This window comes from Cetorhinus maximus, chromosome 25, assembly GCF_964194155.1.
Source record: "Cetorhinus maximus chromosome 25, sCetMax3.hap1.1, whole genome shotgun sequence".
NCBI classification, from domain to species: domain Eukaryota; kingdom Metazoa; phylum Chordata; class Chondrichthyes; order Lamniformes; family Cetorhinidae; genus Cetorhinus; species Cetorhinus maximus.
In genome coordinates this window covers 353,013-372,253 of record NC_135903.1, presented here as the reverse complement: position 1 = coordinate 372,253, position 19,241 = coordinate 353,013, and the positions used below count along the sequence as shown (strand labels likewise).

At 43.6% G+C, this 19,241-nt stretch overlaps 1 protein-coding gene across 2 annotated transcripts in view; it reads left to right on the top strand.

Moving 5' to 3' along the window:
* The window catches only part of LOC144667781 (V-type proton ATPase 116 kDa subunit a 1), a 67,520-nt gene that overhangs the window by 43,222 nt on the left and 5,057 nt on the right, over positions 1 to 19,241 (top strand). For both annotated transcript variants that reach the window (XM_078529222.1, XM_078529221.1), the window contains exon 20: positions 6,272 to 6,443. In XM_078529222.1, coding sequence (XP_078385348.1) covers positions 6,272 to 6,443 — 172 coding nt within the window. The remainder of the gene's footprint in view (positions 1 to 6,271; positions 6,444 to 19,241) is intronic.

Sequence of the window (19,241 nt, the reverse complement as noted above, 5' to 3'; positions counted from 1 at the left end):
CTGTCTAGTTCTCTTATGACTCATCCAACAGTTCAGGTTTCTTTCCTACTTCGTTGGAATGTTAATCGATACTATGCACTCAATTTCTGCAGTGCCCTTGAATCCATGACATTCTGGGTGGAATTTTCCCAAATTTGCACAAAGTGCGGTAGTGGACGGGTAAAGCATTTTGTCCAATGGCCGCGATGGCTGGTTTTCATGCCGTATCGTCCTGAACCCGCCTCGTTATTTATGCACTTCTGTGAAACACGCCATTTCCATGGCAGGCAGGCTTCCATTTCACCTGCCTGCCGTCACCCTGCTGCCGCATCACGCCGGGAGCCGTGTTTAAAATCCAACCGCAAGCGCACATCTCAGTGCTTCCAGCTCACCGCCGCTGCATGGGTGACATGGCCCTGAAACTGAAGAAGACTGAAGCCCCCAGGCATCAGCGACGCGTCTCTTGAGCGACTTTTGGATGCTGCGGAGGTCCGCCGGGATGTCCTCACTCTGGCCGCAGGATGGGCAGCAACAGCACTAACCCAGCTTGGGAGACGGTGGTCAGCGCCAACGCCCTGCAAAAGAGGACAGCCACCCAGTGCTGCAAGAGGATGAACGATCTCCTCCATTCCACCAGGGTAAGTCACTCATCTCATCACTCAACTCTCACTCTCAAACCTACCACACATCCACAGGGACTGTACTCTCTGCCGGTTCAGGGGACATCACCGTTCACTCTCTCACACTCACCGTCATTGTCCTCGTCCCATCCATGGGACCACTCAACACCCACACAGGCCAGGCATACTTGTCATCTGGCCTGGCAGGCGTCCTGCTTACACTTTCTCCATCTCTACCCATGCAGGACAAGCTGGCACACAACAAGAGAGAGAGGTCGCAGATCGGTGGCGGAATTCCTGAAATCAAGGTCCTCGCGGACTTTGAAAACAGAGCCATCCAGCTGGCCGGCAAGGACCTGGACCGCTCCTGTGCTGATGGCGAGGTTAGCAGTGCTCTAGCAAGTGAGGATCCAGCAGTGCAACACCCAACAGACAGCCACGCCGTGAGTGATGTGTCCCTCTTTCACAGGCCACTGCCATGCACTAATTATCTCCACTTGCTTTCGCAGGCACATCTGCTGAACAGCCGACAGAGTCTATGACCCAGGGCCTCCAATCAAGCTCCAAAGAAACGTCTGAAGAGGAATCTGGAGGCACCCCTCCTGAAGACCTGTCACAGCGCTCACCCACGCCTTCCACTTCGGTGAGACCTAGCTTTGAGTAGCCCTGGAATCACAATCTGATGAGCGCATGGCATTGTCTGAGCCACTGCAGGTGGCGGCAGGGTCCCAGGTGTCTAGCACACGGAGGACTGCTGGAGGCCAGAATGGTGCTGAGTCTGAGTCAGCTGACGAGCCTCTGGACTCGGTCATGTCATGGTTGCTGGAGCTGCAAAGGCAAGCGTGGGAACATCAGGAAGAAATGTCCGCTGCACTCTTCAGATTGCAAGGCATGATGGAGGAGTCTGTCTGCCTTCAGTCTGAGGTGATAGCGCCAGCATGCCAATGCACCAAGGACAACACTGGTAGGATGGTGACTGCCATGGAGAATTTGGTCCATTTGCTCCTGCACTGCTGCGTGGGCTCAGCTCCATCGCTGATGCCACAGTTGGCCTCCAACAGTGTGTAAGCGAGAGGGGTGCCGAGCAGCTCGATCTCACTCCGGCTACCCCTGCTCCTCAAGGAATCAACCTGGGGATCCCGGGCCCCCATATGGAGGGAGGATTCGCAGGTGCACACTCCAGATCCATCCATCCAGGTGACTCACTGTCCACCCCATCTGACACCCCTCTTCCTGTGACCTCAACAGCTCTAGCTCCACAGGCCGAGGAGGGTGCCACTGCCACACAGCAGGACCCTAAAAGCAAGCCGGGGCCCTTCAAGTCTCGGCTCTCCAGAGGCCCGCTAAAGTCACCACAGACAGGGCAGTGCAGTCAGCAGGCTGCCTCCACCTCTGCTGTCTTGTCTGGGGAGCACCAAGATATAGCGACAAGGTTAGGACAGTTAAAGAGAATTAGTTGCACAGTCTGGGCACAGGTGTTAATCACTTGTGCATACTGTTCACTATTGTCAGTAAACTCAAGAATTTCTCCTTGCCTATGGCTCCTTGTTCTGATGAGCAGTGTTCTTGTCACTCAGATGTAAAACCTTTCTCCACAGGATAAAAGGCAGGTGTCTCAGTCCGAGGCCTCTTCCCTGTGCTCTGTACAGCCGTCAGACCACAGTGATGGTCCGGTCTCTTACTCCCTGGAGACATTACTGATGCCTGCACCTTGGTGCTTGTCATTGCTGCCAGAATGTAGTGGGCGGGTGCCACAGAGTTCTCATTCTCTTAGTGTGCTCTCAACACCTTTATGGAGGGGCTGACCACCATCTCTTCATCTATGACCACAGATGCTGTGCTCCAGCTCCTGCAGGGCTCAGGTACTGAAAGGGGACAAAGCATCAGATGCTTTTAAAGTTTCATGGCTGCGTCTCTGATATGACCCAGATCACGGAGCGCATGCAAGGTGCCCTCGGCCAGACAGGAGTCAGACATTCTCAAAGGCTGTGTGAAGACTTATGGAGTGTCCTCGATGCATGTCGTAATCATCCTCCTGCAACTGAGCGACTATTAAGCCTTCACCGCGTTTCCATGACAGGAGCATCCCCAGAGGGTATTTGTGCTACCATAAGCCAGATTGGAGTCAAACGTTCACAAATCGATGTGATGAACTATGGGGTCAACTCACTGCATGTTGTCATCACCCTTTGCAAATCTAGCAGCTATGAGGGCCTCCCGAGGGCGCCTGTCTCATCTACCCAGTGCAAGGACTCAGCCACGTCATCGTCGCTTACAAGGACCTCCTCAGCCTTATCCTCGTTGGCGTCATCCTCATTGGAGGAGACGTGTAGCTCCTCCATCTCCTTCTCAGTCAGCTCATCTCCCCGTTGAAGCTCCAGGTTGTAAAGGGCGCAGCAGAGGATGACAGTGCATGACACCTTCTGCAGACTGTATTGCAGGGCTCCACCAGACTAGTCCAGGCTCTGGAACTGCACCTTCAGCATCCCAATGGTTTGCTCCGCCAAGTTGCGAGTTGCAGCATGAGCCTCATTATACCATCGCTCTGCTGCAGTCTGAGGCCGCCGCTCGGCATCATCAACCACGGCCTCTGTGGGTAGCCCTTGTTCCCAAGGGAGCCAACCCTGCAGCCTCTGTGGATCCTGGAAGACTCCAGGGATCAATGACCGACTGAGGATGTAGGTGTCGTGTACACTCCCTGGAAACCTGTGCACACCTGGAGGATGTGTTTCTGGTGGTCGCACACCAGCTGCACATTCAACAAATGGAAGCCCTTGTGGTTGATGTAGTCCATTGGGTGTTGCAGTGGAGATCTGAGCGTCATGTGAGTGCAGTCGATTGCACCCTGCGCCTGTGGGAAACCTGAGATCTGGGCGAATACAATCGCTTTTGTATTCTGGTCCCGGGTAAAATGCGCAAAGTTGTGTGCCCCTGTGAAGATGGCATCTGTGACCTCATGGATGCATTTGTGGGCGGAGGCTTGAGAGATCCCACAGAGGTCATCAGTGGAGCCCTGAAAGGAGCCACTGGCGTAGAAATTGAGCGCCGCGGTCACTTTCACAGCCAGTGGCAATGGACGCCCTCCATGTCCCCATGGCGCCAAATCCTGCAGTAAATGGCAGATGTGAGCGGCCAATTCCCTAGGCACTTGCAGTCTTCGGCGACAATGGTTCACTGTCATCTGCAGGAATGAAAGGTGGTGTCTATAGACCCTGCGTGTCACTGGGCGCTGACCAGTCACAGCTCGCCATGGCTCTTGGGCATTGTGTGCGGGAGCCCCAGCTGTCACTCCTTTCTGAGGTGGCTGCTCCTGCCTCCACAGCCAGCAGCCTCAGTAGCACTCTCCGCTGTCGTCTTCGCTCTCTGTAGGCCATTAGGCATACAGCTAATTCACGAGGATCCATGATCCTGATGTTGTACTCCTGCAGGATGAGAGAGACACATGGTTATTGTGGGTGTACTAAGAACCTGTCCTGGTCAAGTGTGACGGCCCCTTAACGCTTCCTGGAGAGTGCTGGCCACCACTTGGATGGCCAGAGATTAGCGTGCTGCATGGCTCCACTGCTAGCTTGAACCATGGGGGAGAACTGTCCAAACTGGGATGCTGACATTGCAAGAGGCTGTGAGTGCCTCCAGCAGTGACTGTTACATGGCCAGCGTTAGCAAGGAGATTGTACAATGTGTGCAGTCCAACTGCTTTGCAGTCCACTAAAGTGCTCATGAATTTGCAGTCTGTGCTGGGGAGGGTGGGTCTGCAGAAGTTGGTGGCACTTTGATGCCTCTGCGTTCCTTGAATGGGAAGATAAGCTAGGAGCCTGACCCCAATCATATCAGTGTAGCTGCACCTGAACTCTCAGTTGCAGAGGAATGGTCACTTTCTACAGGTTTCCTGAATGCGTGGCCACTTCCTTCACCCACCCTAACCCCCCCACCCTGAATGCTTGTGCGCTTTATTCAATGGCAGGGCTGCCCTTGCCCATCTCTCCCCTCCACCTCACCACCAGTCATTTCAACAGCAAGGCTGCACTCCCCCTGAACCACCCCCTGTGCCACCATTCTGGCAGGTTGGCACTTAGCCCTGACTCCCTGGCACCCCCGAAGCCTGTAAACAGGAGACCCTGGCGAGCTCTGCAGAATGTTGCTGTGTACTCACCTCCAGTTCACCCAAAGTGCAGGCCAATAAGTGCACGTTGCCCCTGTGCTCTTGGGAAACACGGCGGTGTGCTTTCCCACTGACGTGGACAGATGATCCAGTGGGGCGCAAAAGCCTGGCGGGCTGGCCTGATGATATGCTGATGTATTACAATAAGATTCCCGATGGCAGGAAACACGGGCTGAGCAGGCAATCGTGACCTGCCTTCCCGTCATCGTGAAACCGATCGCACCATATTATCCACTTACTCTGCCTATCACACCCGCTGCCAGCAGGCACAGAAAATTCCGCCCTTTGACTCTGAGGTGAGGGTGTTAGCCGTGACAAAGTTGACATTTTAAGAAGCACCACCACCTTCTCGAGGGCAATTAGGGATGGACAATAAATGCTGGCCTAGCCAGTGACACCCACATCCCATGAATGAATTTTTTAAAAAGCTGGCAATTTCCCTTCTCAGAAAATTAAGTCTAACATTCAGGATCAAATGTTAAAAATGTGCTACTTGGTGAATTTTTTTAGCTCAGCGGATGGAAGGGTTATTTTCAGATGACTGTGATTCAATTTTGATTTTACCAGTACTGAATTTTGTCAATTAAATAAACATTGCTGCCAATGATCATGACGAGAGTAACATTTAAGCCCCTTGAAAGGAAATGAATTGGCAGAATAATCAGGTTAATGAATAGTCAACAGTTAGCTTCAACAGAAAAATAATTGTCATTTGCAAAGGCATTCTTACAAGAGGTATCATGACCTTGTGCAATGCCACCAATTTGGAATGCTGACAGAATTGGGCTATGTTGTAGCTCAGTTTCCTGTTCAAATTGGGGTGCATTTCCTAGGGAGGGAGATGTGGCATTCGGCTGAGTCCAGTGAGGAGAACGCTTGGCCTCACCATTTTGTGTACATTTAATTTATTGAATGCTATGTGAGGGAGATGTAACCTACTGTGCCAGCCATCTAGACCTAACTTCAGACTAATGCTTGGCAGGAAGCATTTTGTTCAACCTGAATATTTGTGCCAGTGAATAGATTTGAGAATGTAGTCAGCAATAATTTAAGCCCGATGTTAATTCATGCGAAGCAATTATAAGTATTGCCATGGCCCGAATTCCTAGATAGGGAGTGCATTTTATCTGTTTGTCTTCTGAATGTGAAGGGTAAATGTACCAATAGATAAATGACCCTGTGATTGTGCAACAGCAGATAGGCTAAAATGTTAGCATTTGGATTTTTTTTTATAAGCAGTCATTCATGCTAAATGTATTCTGTCTTAACCATAGTAGAACTTTTCTGCTTGTCTGTTGAATGGCTTAAAGTTCAACATTAAATTCAAATTTGAGATTTTACCTAAAAACATGCAAAAAAAAAAAAGTCCTGACAATAGTCTTTTCTTAGTTAAGTCCCTTTTTAAAAAGATTCAATAAATTTGTAGCTGTTAAGCCTGCCTACTGATTTTCACCTCCTATAAATCTGTGAAATTGAATTTAAATAAATAGCATTTTTTTCCCTGTTTCAGAGCTCTCTGAAGTTCTGTGGACCATGGTTATGCACCTTGGACTATCAGTAAACAGCTTTGGTGGTTCTTTTCTCCTCTTCTTCATATTTGCTGCCTTTGCTGTGCTGACGGTTGTAATTCTTCTCATCATGGAGGGTCTTTCTGCGTTTCTGCACGCTCTTCGTTTGCACTGGTAAGATAAGAGCTTAATTTGCAATGTTTGCTTCATCTGATGGGAGTTGTCATATTTAATTAAGATTTTTTTTTAAGAAGTTCAACTATGTTACCGAATGACTGATTGATTATTGAATGACCAAATGTAATATGTGTGTGACCTTGAACCGTGCACGTCAAGAAGGTTCTGGGTTCAACCCTTAACTTTTGATGAATTACTATATCTTGGATGAAGACAGGGGTGTTATTTTTGGTCTTAGTCCCTAGGCTAGAGGAGAAAAAGAAACAGCTAGAAATTACATTGCTGCCAATAACAAGAAGTTCCATTCATACAGTGCATTTTGATATTAAAAATGCACTTCACATAGGTGTGTTTAACCCAAAATAGACAATCTGTGATGAGTTATCCCAAGTGAAAGGTCCATGTGTATTTTGAAGATTGAATCCTGCTTGGTTCTGTTGCCCCAAACTTAAATAACCAGATTGGTGCTGACATCCTGGTTTCATTGTTGAATGTGCTGGTAAATTGCTGGAATTAGGGGACCCATACCTCATCAGAAGGCAAACAGATGACAATCAGTCAAAGGAAAATGAATGGGAAAACACAAAGATGCAGATCAACATTGACATTTTGGCTTTGGTTGAAGTTCAGAGGTGCCAGTCTGGCCAGAGATTTTGAATCTTGTTTTCACAACTGTTTTGATTCTTCAAAAGCTTTGCACAAAGGGCTTTTGAGAAAAGAGGGCTAACGGGGTGACCTAATAGAAGGTGTTAAAATTTATGAAAGGTTTTGTTAGAGTAGATGGGGATAGAATGTTCCCTCTTTTGGGGAAGAGCATAACTAGAGGCCATCAATGTTACATATTACCAAGAAAGCCAATAGGGGATTCAGAAGAAACCCCCCCCAAAAAGTGGTAAGAATGTGGGACTCGCTATCGCAAGTAATAGTTGAAGCGAGGAGTATAGATGCATTTAATGGAAAATTTGACAAGTATATGAGGGACAAGGGAATAATAGTTGATTTTGATTAGAAGAGATAGGAGATATTCATTGGAACTTCCAAGAATGAGAAATGATCTTATTGAAATGCATAAGATTCTGAGGTGACTCAACAGGGTAGATGCTAGGAGGATGTTTCCCTTTGTGAGGTTCGTCTAGAACTAAGGGCACAGTTTAAAAATGAGGGGTTTCCCTTTTAAGACGGAGGAGGATTTTATTTTGAGGGTTGTTATACTTTGGAGTTCTCTTTCCGCAGAGAGCAGTGGAGGCTGGGTCAATTAATATATTTAAGGCTAAGTGAGACAGACTTTTGATCTTGTAATCATGTTTTTATTCCCACCCTCCAATTCTCATTGAGTCCAGAGTCATGATAGCAGTGGGATCCATGGCACCACCCCTGTCAGATACGTCATTTTTTAAGTGTGAACTTAGGTGGTGAGTATCAGCTGAAGGAATCACCCATGGGGTCATCAGTGCTGAGCCTTATCATATTAGCTGATGCCCACAGATGAATCAGGTCATTAAGGTATAGAAGGAGGCTTCTGTGCTGTATAATTCAACGATTCTTTATATTGATGGAAAGAGTCCATAATTGCTTTTAAAGTGCAAATGGTATGTATTTAAATAAGAAACTTTTAAATGAGTATTGGATTAAACGTAGAGCAAGTGAAAGGGTCAAATTATCATCTTTGTGCTTTAAATTCTGAGCATCTTCTAACCGGGAGATGACTGGGTAGTCATCACAAGTGGAAACCCTGACATTTTTCCATTACCGCCTTCCTTTGCTTAGTTGTGCTGAAGCCAATTCTAGCTGACCTATTGCAATCCAGGCAAAAGTCAGGTCGCTCAGTGTAGGCCAGGATTTGACGTTGGAGACTTGTGTATTTCTGACTATTACACCTTACCCACTAACCATTTAATTTACAATTTTACAAAACCTTTCTAATTTTTTCCTTGTGCTTCCTTGGCAATTATCCTGATTGGAGGTCTGACCATATCAGTACAAACATGAAAGTAAACCACCTCATTACCACCTTTCAGGAATGTGTTTTCAGCAGTAGTGAACCCATTAGTACTTGTGACAAAATCGGCAGAAAAGCTAATTTCACTAACATATTTATCTTGGACTCTGTTTCCCACGTTCTTTAATTGTATATATCACCTTCAGACAGTCACATTTCAGTCACTGCTTTGTAATCCTTGGTTTAAAATTTAGCAACTTAGCAATATAATTTTGTGAAGAATACTTTGATATTCCTTATTGTTCGTGTGAAGCTAATAAATTCTGCAGAATTTAATATCCCACAAAATAAACTCCCATCAATGTAACTGATTTCTTCATACAGAGTCTGGGGTTGATTATGCTATGTTTGGCCAGTCCTCCTAACTTCACTATTAGTTAGCAGTTAACATAGTCTCTTACAGCCAGATGGGAAACTTTTAAAACAGTCTTTTACTATGTAGGCTTAATTTTTATACTGTGAGGAATTAGAGTCAGTGACTTCCTTTAGTTCTATTTGCTGAAGTTACTTATTAACTAGTTTCCCTTGTAAGTAACAGATTATACATTTGGGGACTTTAGGATGTTTTGAAGATTGGATTATGTTTCTGAAAATACTGGAGTTTTTATTTGCTTCAGTTGCTTTTGGGATCGGAACAACAACAACTTGCATTCATATAGCACCTTTAACATAGTAAAATGTCAAAAAAGATGCTTAAATAAAGTATCATGTCAGATCTCTGAATTTATCTGCTTGAGCTGTGGGGAAAAACTGGCAGTATTTGCAGATTTTTTCTCTCTCAAACCTCAATTGTGTCATGAGCGAGTACTTTGTGCTTCACGGCTTTAGGGTGTGGCTGGTGGGTGTATTTTGAGGCATTGAATTTCACACAAGAATTGTAGTGAACATTAATATTAGGACTTTAAAACATTGACTTAAATGTCATACCTATCAGGAAAAGATGAAAAGGCTTGGGTCCCTTTTTCTCTTCAAAAGAGAAGGCTGAGGGGTGACCTAATAGAAAAGTTTTGATAGAGTAAACACAATTTTCACTTGTGGGGAAGAGCAAAACTACCAAAATGACAAGGTTACCAAGAAATCAAACAGGGAATTCAGAAGAAAATTCTTTACCCAAAGAGAGTGGTGAGAATATGGAACTTGCTACCACAGGAAGTAGTTGAGGCAAATAGTCTAGATGCATTTAAGGGAAGTTAGATAAGCAGATGAAGGAGAAAGAAATAGAGATAAAAACAAAAAAACCGCGGATGCTGGAAATCCAAAACAAAAACAGAAATACCTGGAAAAACTCAGCAGGTCTGGCAGCATCGGCGGAGAAGAACAAAGTTGACGTTTCGAGTCCTCATGACCCTTCAACAGAACTAAGTAAAAAAAGTTACTTCTGGAAGAAGGCACCTCTGACAGAAGCACTGCACTAGAATCAACCTTGACTTTTATGTTCAAGTCCTGGATTGGGAAGCCTGGAACCTGGTGACTTGGGCAAGAGTGCTGCCAACTGAGCCATGGTTACGTCATCTATATAATTTTATGTAAGGGCAATGAATGTCTGTAACATACTTGTAGCAATATGCCAATTAAGCCCAGAGATGAGAACGTGGCTTAAAATGAGCTAAATTGACACATGTTTACTGATAAGCCATTGGGGGAATGTTTTCCACTCTTCTTTCCATAATAAAGCAAGCGAGGCTGGGTTTAGAGAGAAGTTGGATGAGGAAGGAAAAACATGACTGGTGTTACGATCCCAGCTGAGAATACTAGACAAGTCATATCTTAGAGTGAACTTGTTCTCACACTGAACAATTTCTCCTTAAACTCCTCTCACTTCCTCCAAATAAAAGGTGTGGCTATGGGTACCCACATGGGCCCCATTTATGCCTGTCTCTTTATGGGGTATGTGGAACATTCCTTGTTCCAGTCCTACTCCGGCCCCCTCCCACAACTCTTTCTCTGGTACATCGATGATTGCTTCAGTGCTGCGTCATGCTCTCGTCTGGACCTGGAAAAATTTATTAATTTTGCTTCCAATTTCCACCCCTCCATCATTTTCACATGGTCCATCTCTGACACTTCCCTTCCCTTCCTTGACCTCTGTCTCAATTTCTGGTGATAGACTGTCCACCAATATACATTACAAGCCTACCGACTCCCACAGCTACCTCGACTACAGCTGCTCACACCCCGCTTCCTGTAAGGAGTCCATCCCATTCTCTCAGTTCCTTCGCCTCCGTCGCATCTGTTCTGATGATGCCACTTTCAAAAACAGTTCCTCTGACATGTCTTCCTTCTTCCTTGACCGAGGTTTTCCACCCACGGTGGTTGACAGGGCCCTCAACCGTGTCCGGCCCATCTCCCGCACATCCACCCTCACACCTTCCTCTCCCTCCCAGAACCATGATAGAGTCCCCCTTGTCCTCACTTATCACCCCACCAGCCTCGGCATTCAAAGGATCATCCTCCGCCATTTCCGCCAACTCCAGCATGATGCCACCACCAAACACATCTTCCCTTCACCCCCCCGGCAGCATTCCGCAGGGATCGTTCCCTCCGGGACACCCTGGTCCACTCCTCCATCACCCCCTACATCTCAACCCTCTCCCACGGCACCTTCCCATACAACCGCAGAAGGTACAACACCTGCTCCTTTACTTCCCCTCTCCTCACCGTCCAAGGGCCCAAACACTCCTTTCAGGTGAAGCAGCATTTCACTTGCACTTCCCTCAATTTAGACTACTGCATTCGCTGCTCCCAATGCGGTTTCTTCTACATTGGAGAGACCAAACACAGACGGGGTGAACGCTTTGCGGAACACCTTCGGTCTGTCTGCAAGCATGACCCAGACCTCCCTGTCGCTTGCCACTTCAACACTCCACCCTGTTCTCATGCCCACATGTCCGTCCTTGACCTGCTGCATTGTTCCAGTGAAGCTCAAGGCAAACTGGAGGAACAGCACCTCATCATCCGACAAGGCACTCTACAGCCTTCCGGACTGAATATTGAGTTCAACAATTTTAGATCATGAACTCTCTCCTCCATCCCCGCCCCCATTCCGATCCCCCTTTTTTCCAATAATTTATATAGACTTATCTTTTCCCACCTATTTCCATTTTTAAATGTATTTCCATCCAAGGTTTTATCTCCACCTTTTAGCCTATTTCGATCCCTTCCCCCCCCACCCCACCCCCACTAGGGCTATCTGTACCTTTATTACCACATTCCTTAGATAATATCACCAGCTTCAACACCTCTTTGTCCTTTTGTCTATGACATCTTTTGGTTATCTCCACCTATCACTGGCCCTCTATCCAGCTTTACCTCTCCCCCCCCCCCACCTTAAACCAGCTTATATTTCACCTCTTTTCTATTTTTCCTTAGTTCTGTTGAAGGGTCATGAGGACTCGAAACGTTAACTTTGTTCTTCTCCGCCGATGCTGCCAGACCTGCTGAGTTTTTCCAGGTATTTTTGTTTTTGTTTTGGATTTCCAGCATCCGCAGTTTTTTGCTTTTATCTCAGAGTGAAACCTAGCTTCAATGATCCTAACTTTTTTTTTTGAAACTGTGAAGGAAAGTTACTGAACAAATTCACGGGAGTCTGGTGATTAGCTTTTAACAAACAGAATAAAACATCTATTAAATGAGAAAAATGAGCTATATACACCAGACATAAAGGTTGGAAAGATCTCACTACAAACACATTTTAATTTACCAATATTCCTTTACCCAGCAATATCTTTACAGACACAAACCAGTGAAGAGTTACCACTAGCTTGACACAAAGGCTCCTTGCTTGGGACTGGCACATGTGCAAATGGTTTTCTTCTGGTGAATTCTTGAGCATTCACTTGATGCTTCTCACCCAATTAGTATCACTCCACAAGACACCCAAAAATAACCGCACTTTAAACTCAGTTTCCACTAAACACCGCTAAACTGATCACGTTACTGAGTCCTATAACTGACTATTCAGTTAATTACTGTCCCACTAGCCTTGTACTTTTCTCAGAGCTGAGAAACCCCTTTCTTCACTCTGAAACACACTGAACTCTCCCTGTCTCTGTGTCCTGCTCCCTGGAACGCCTTCACAATGGCCCTCACAGGTCAGGTGACCTGAACTGTTTTCTCACGCCGTTTTTGCTTCCTTTTCTTATGCACATATGTGCAGGGCCGGTTCCCGACCTGAAGAAGGTAAAAACGCTAACTGCGCATGTGTGGTAATTTCCCGGCCGGCTGCCGGGAACTGTAGTTCTGACCTCCGACTACAGTTTTAGGTAAGTATTTGCATTTTATAACACTGGAAACGATTAACAAGGGAAGCTAAAACAGGTAAATAAGAACCTATTTTGTGCAGTTATTTTCAGTGTCTGTTGTGAATGTTCTGTTTTTACTATCCATGTGAATATTGAGCTGCAGTCAGATCAGTCTGTACAGTGGTGGTTATCCAACTGTACAGAAGTCTTTGAGATTTGCCCAGATAGGGACACAAATAGTGGAAACATAAATAAAATGAACTTGTGGATGAGCTTGGAAATTTCAAACTTTCAATGTTTCACCCTGGAATACTGGCCCAGATTTCAGTCGGCAGTGAAGGAATGGCACTCGTTGCTGAACTCCTAAGAAAGCAACAGAAAAATTATCATTTTGATAATTATTCATATCTTAATGGAGAATTTAACATTTCTCAATTGGAAAATTAATTTTGGAGCCAATGAGTCATATTGCGAAAACTGTTTAGAGCTAGTAATTTAATTAACCAGTACAAACGCATTTTAAAACCTGGTATGAATTAAATAATTTCATTTAAAGTGAAAAAATGTAAAAGAAGCTGTAATTGGAGTTGCGTTATGCAACATATGATGTTCTGGCTGCCGAGCACTCAAAATCCCTATAATGCCAACTAGCCCAGTGAAAACTGATGCCTTTCTGCAGCTTTGAATATCTTATTGCAAAAATTAATCCACAAAATAGAAAACTAGTGTGATTTGCCAAGTAATGAGCCAAATGTTCTAGTTTCAAAATAGTGTTTGTTTTTAAACCTCCCAATGGCAGACATGATATTAGCAGCTAAAGTTAAATTGTCTTGAATATAGCTGATCATAACCTCTTAATGGAGGATACCTAAAGTACATATTTTCATAAGACTTGACAATCTTCTGTGTAGATTATTTCATTTGCATTGTTGCTTTGTATCAGTATTAGGTAATCAGAGCAATAGTTCAGGTTGTTACTGGTGATATAATCCATTTCAGTAAAGCCTCCTTGCCTTGTCAGTTCAACTCCTCAGAACAAATCCACTTGAAAGCAGCTTAGAACCTGTGGCAATGTTCCCTCAGATACCAAGTATCGGCAATATCCATTGCTAGCAAGGAACAGATATGTTACAATGTTTTGGTGGCGTGACCTGAAAAGTTTTAAGAACTGTAGAGTGCCATTCTTCTATAAAGCTAAGTGACATGATCTGAATTCTGCCTGCTGTCTTCACATTTTTTATTTGTAGTCAGTAAATGCTTCTGCCCCGAGATGTCAGGTATCATATTAATTGGCGATCTACTCAAATGTTTTTCTGTCTTTTACTGTCTGCTGATATATTATCACATTTAATTCCTTAGTTCTGTGCTGTGGAGTAACCTTTGGCAATAGCAAACTATTTGATTCAGCATCTTGTAGTCGTTTGTGGGGAACTCTTTTTGATACTCCAATTCTTCTTTGGCTTCTGGATTCAACACTAACCTTGTAGACTGATTATAACTGAGGCCTGATCATATGAGTACTATATTTATTGCATGTGAAATTTAACTGAATCAGAGTTTCCTATTTGTGTTTCTGCAATGTGATTCCCATTGGTGACTGAAAGGATGTTAAATTTTCGTTCCCTGTTAAATTTTTACCTTTATTACTGTGAGCTTTTGCACTGGACACTGCTAAACAGTCCTAAATGCCTTGAGAGTGATTTATGTTTGTAAAAGCTCAGGAAAGGTTTCAAAGTGATTCTGCCTTGCCTATTTTCTCTCTCATTTATTTTGATACGTGGGAATGGAAACCATCATACGCAGGAGATTTGTCCATCTTAAAATCCATTATTTTCTGTTACTGATTTATTTTTTCCCCCCCTTCTACTAAATCCAGTAAGTTCCTCCCCTTGACTTGACTTAGATCCCCTTCTACCGCTGGTCATTTGTTTTCTTGCTGCACTGTGAAAACTGAAAGTCTTCACTTAATGAGCTTGAAAATGCTTTATATCCATTATGATCTTGCTTGCCTTTTTAACAGGGGGGCATTTCCCCCTATTCTTTCAATCAAGAGTTCCTGGTGATTCCAGGTCTTCAGCATAAAATCTAAACTGATACTTCCAAGCAGTACCAAGGGTGTGCGGCATTGTTAGACGTGCCAACATGTGACCTGTTAAATCTAGGCGCAGTGTGCCCACTTGGAGGTACTGTCCAAAGATAAAGTGGGTGTTCTGGCCAAAATTCTCCCCTCAACCACTATCAAAAACAGATTAGCTGATCATCCATTCATTCATTTTCGTTCTATACAAATTGATTGTCATGTTTGCCTACATTAACTCCACTTGGAAAAAGTAAATCATTGGCTGTGAAGCACTTTGAAACATCCTACAGATATAATCTACTTTTTAAATTTACTTTCTCCCCTCAACCACTTTCAAAAACAGATTAGCTGATCATCCATTCATTCATTTCTCGTTTTATACAAATTGATTGTCATGTTTGCCTACATTACATTAGCTCCACTTGGAAAAAGTAAATCATTAGCTGTGAAGCATTTTGAAACATCCTACAGATGTAATCTTTAAAAATTTACTTTCTTTTGAGTACTATTTCAGAATAGTTTTAAAACACATTTATTTCAGAGGATGACCATTCCAGAGCTGTTCAATGGGTTAAAGAATACATTTGGATCAAATCATCCTTTGAGTAAAGCTATGGCTATGAACTTGTGGCTGTGGGGCAGTTGGAAGGAATTGACATTGTATCTTGGAAGTAAACTTGATTCATGGCCTGTATTGCACTCTACACCCACGCAAATGTTTCGACTGTTGAGTAGATGTAACCATATTCTGCTTATAGCAGTGTGTGGGATGTTATTGAAACAGCTGGCTATTTATAAAGCTTCCAGTAATCCAAAGAGTGTTGGCATGTTTCATCTCCATCTAGAGAAATCCAGCCTCTATAAAAGAATAAATTTGGTATCTAAAAAGATTTTTTGCTAAAATGGCGCAAGATTTCCAATATGGATGAGCCTTTCTTCCTTGTATGTAATATTGTACCATTTTATTTTATAAAAAAAAGTCATAGCATGAAATTTTGGACATTTGATTTCAAAATACTCAGATGTTGACAAATAAAATAACCCTAAGTCAGAAATTGAGAAACCAGATCTTAGGAAGTAGGCTAAATGGCGTTGATTTATTACAGGGAGCCACACCCATTTGATGGAGACAATTTTCTTATAACCAAAAATAGTTTGGTGAATTAACCTGCAGGATGAAATCGCAGTAATCATTCTAACATTCCCCAAGCTGACTCCATCCCTGAGAGAAAAGCACATGCATATACAATCACTGTTCCCTTGGCAAGTAGTCAAACGTACACTGTGTATGATAGTAGCCCATTGTGATATTTCACTCCTGTTTCTCAGTGGGCAAATATTTGGTCTCCACTGAATTTTACCATCTGGCAAACTGAAGTTGCCAACTTGTCTGGGTGTGTATGTGTACCAATTCTAGTAATACACAAACATCCACTTTTCCTCGTTAAAATGGTCCTTAATTTGCTAGGCTCCATTATTTATTTAAATGTGGCCATTGATCAATAATTCAAAATAAATGCTTCTAAACTTCTAAACCCATTTTTATAAACTTTTTAATGCTGATCAATTTGAGGGATATCTTTGAAGAGGAAATTTCTACTTTTTAGTATCCAATGTCTAGCACTGTTAGGATAGTACATTCTGAAGTAGATTCAGCCTTCATGTCCTTCTCTGCCCAATATTGTACTTTACCCTTGCCTTTAGAAGAAAAATTCTGCCACCATCCCCACTTTTTTACTGTGGATTCAACCATTTGGGAACTGACTTGGGTGAATTTTAAATCTCCTCACGGATTATCCTCATGGTTGTCGGAAGAACTATTTTCAACCCATCATTCATTGCTGTACTCAACCCAAGTTTAAGTACATTTTGCTATCCTATTCTGCCACCTGCTGTCCTGTGTTGCAGGATTTTCCTGTTGTTATCAGGCAATTTGCATATCCTCATTTACGTTTGTTGCCAATAGTTCCTTTGTAAGCAATGAATGATAAAGCATAATTAATGAACCATCTATAAAAAAAAACATGTATTGTAGTCATGAAGCAAATGCTTTCATAGGTGTAGATTTATTTTTAATCTGTTTGCTCTCTTGTTGAACATTTATTTTATTCAAGCTCTAGTGGTATCAGGGGGAAAAAATATTTTGTATTTCATCTTTATGAAAATTTTGGCCTGCTGTGAACTCCAAAGCACATCCCCTATTTGATACATCAAAACTCTGCCCTCCGTTCTTTTTTGGAATGGAGTAAGCACTAACTGTTTGAAATTAAACCTGTTCCTAAAATCTGGGTTGATTACTTGCATAGCTACAGAAATTATGTAAAAATTCTAGTGACTGGATTTTGCAGCATTCTTGCTTGTGTTTCAAATGGACCCAAAGCATATCTTAGCAACAGCCCTGTCCTACCACAATGAATTATAGTCCCAGAAAGGTCTGTAAGGATGATTTTTTTTGTTTTGGGATGACTTGATGGAAATGCTTAGTAAATGGTGAATACTCATTCTTGCTGTGTTTGTGCCTGGGAGGATGAGAAGATGAAGTCTATATAGAGATTAATTTGTATAAAAATAACCTGAACTACATGGCCAGAGAATGTAACTTAGGTCAATCTACCTTTGTGTCTTGATGCTTGCAAAGGTTTCTTTCTAGGAAAATTACTAAATTGTGATTCGTCCATAATGTTGCTGAGGATGTTCAAGTGGATGAGTGCCTTCCTGCTAGTTCTTGAGTAAAATTGTTTTATGGTACAAAGTGTATTGCAGTGTTTTTCTTATTAAAATTACCTTGCTCTTAATGTCTTGGAAACGTGACCCTCAACATTCCTGTCAGAGATGGTGTATAAGATCCAGATATGTCTTGAGTCAGAATGTCCTTTTCACTTTAGAAATCTGTAGAGGGAGGCATTTTAGAAATGCTAAAATTCAAATGCGTTGGCTGGTGGTGGATTCAGTGTTGGTTATTGGAACTCCAACCTGCAGGTAAGGTTCAATTCTCGGCTTTGACTAACATTCCAACTTGAAGGTGAATTTTCCCAGCTTGTGTCAGGTCACTTGAAGAAATGTTACTTGTGACACCTATTTGTCAAGATGCAACTTGACTTCCTGAGCACCTTTTTGTACCTGTCCCACCTGCTTTTCATTTTAAAGTACTAACAGTCTACTCTGAGTCCCCAAATGGAGTTTTTTCTTCAGATATTCTCCATCCTATGCTTCCTCAGCTTCTGCACTGAGGAATATTTTTTATCCCTGATGATTTCAGTTTATATCTTTGCTCCCCTTTCTCCCCAGCCCCACCTTTTGGAATTCACCACCCCCCAGCCCTCTCTCAACCTCTCCTTCCATATTAACTGTTATCCATATTCAGTGCCAACCCTGCAATCTTGACAGCTCTTGTGGATTTTCTGCCGTGATCTCAATTGTTGAGGCCAACTTTGACCACTCCCTTGTATCCCTCACACCCCTAACTTCACACTCTTCTGCTTCTGATCCAGGGAAAAGGCATTCTGCAAGTTAGTTACAGCTGTACTTTGAAACTAAAGCCTGCCTGAACTTTAGCTGTCCATTTACCACCAACCCTCTTATATCCCACCCCTACCATTGCCCACATTAACTCTTTCATTTTTCTTACATTCCAGTCATTCCCTGAATATGGCTGTAATATTTGCTTGCTCCAGCCCAAGGGGTGCACACTTGAATATATTTTGTGCAACACTAGAGCTGGCTGAAGCATTTCAAGCTCAATTGGGTCTCATTTCCCCCCCAAAATTACCACTACCGTAGCATTGTTCTGGGAAGCTCAGATAGATAATCACTGGCTGCTGCTCTATGCTACCACTCTTTCCTTAAACTCCCCTCCCCTTCTTTCTCCACCTTCTCATCTCTAACAATAGGTGTGAGGAGATCAGGGATGACAGCCACTAAAATGGACTCTTGATTCTGTTGTCTTGATTGCTTTCAATTTGTCCCCTTGCCTCCCAATCCCCCAATAATCTAAATTCATTAAGAGACCCACTTCCTGCTATCTAGACCCAGTTCCCACTTCTTAATGCCCAACTTCCCATTTTGAGCACCCTCTTTTTACCGCTCCACCTGTGCTAACTGATGTTCTAGATGGTTCCTTCTCATGTATTGTCCTCCTCCTTTCAAAACGCTTTCATCTCTTTTTTTAAAAAAAACTCACTTGTGACCCCCTTCTGTGGCATCTTGCCACCCAACCCTCCTTATCTATGGACTGGGGAGGAAAGTGAAGTTGTCACCTTTGAAATCTACATCCATCTGTCCTGCAACTCCCTAGTTGATTCATTCCAATCAGGTTCCTACGCCTCTAACAGCAGTGGAATAACCCGAGCCAAAGTTTACAAACAAAGTCCTCTGTGACTGTAACCATGGAGCAGCCGTCTTTGACCTGCAACCTTTGCTGTCGACCGCATTGTCTTCCTGCCTAATGCTCATCAATTGGACAGCTCTTAATTCCA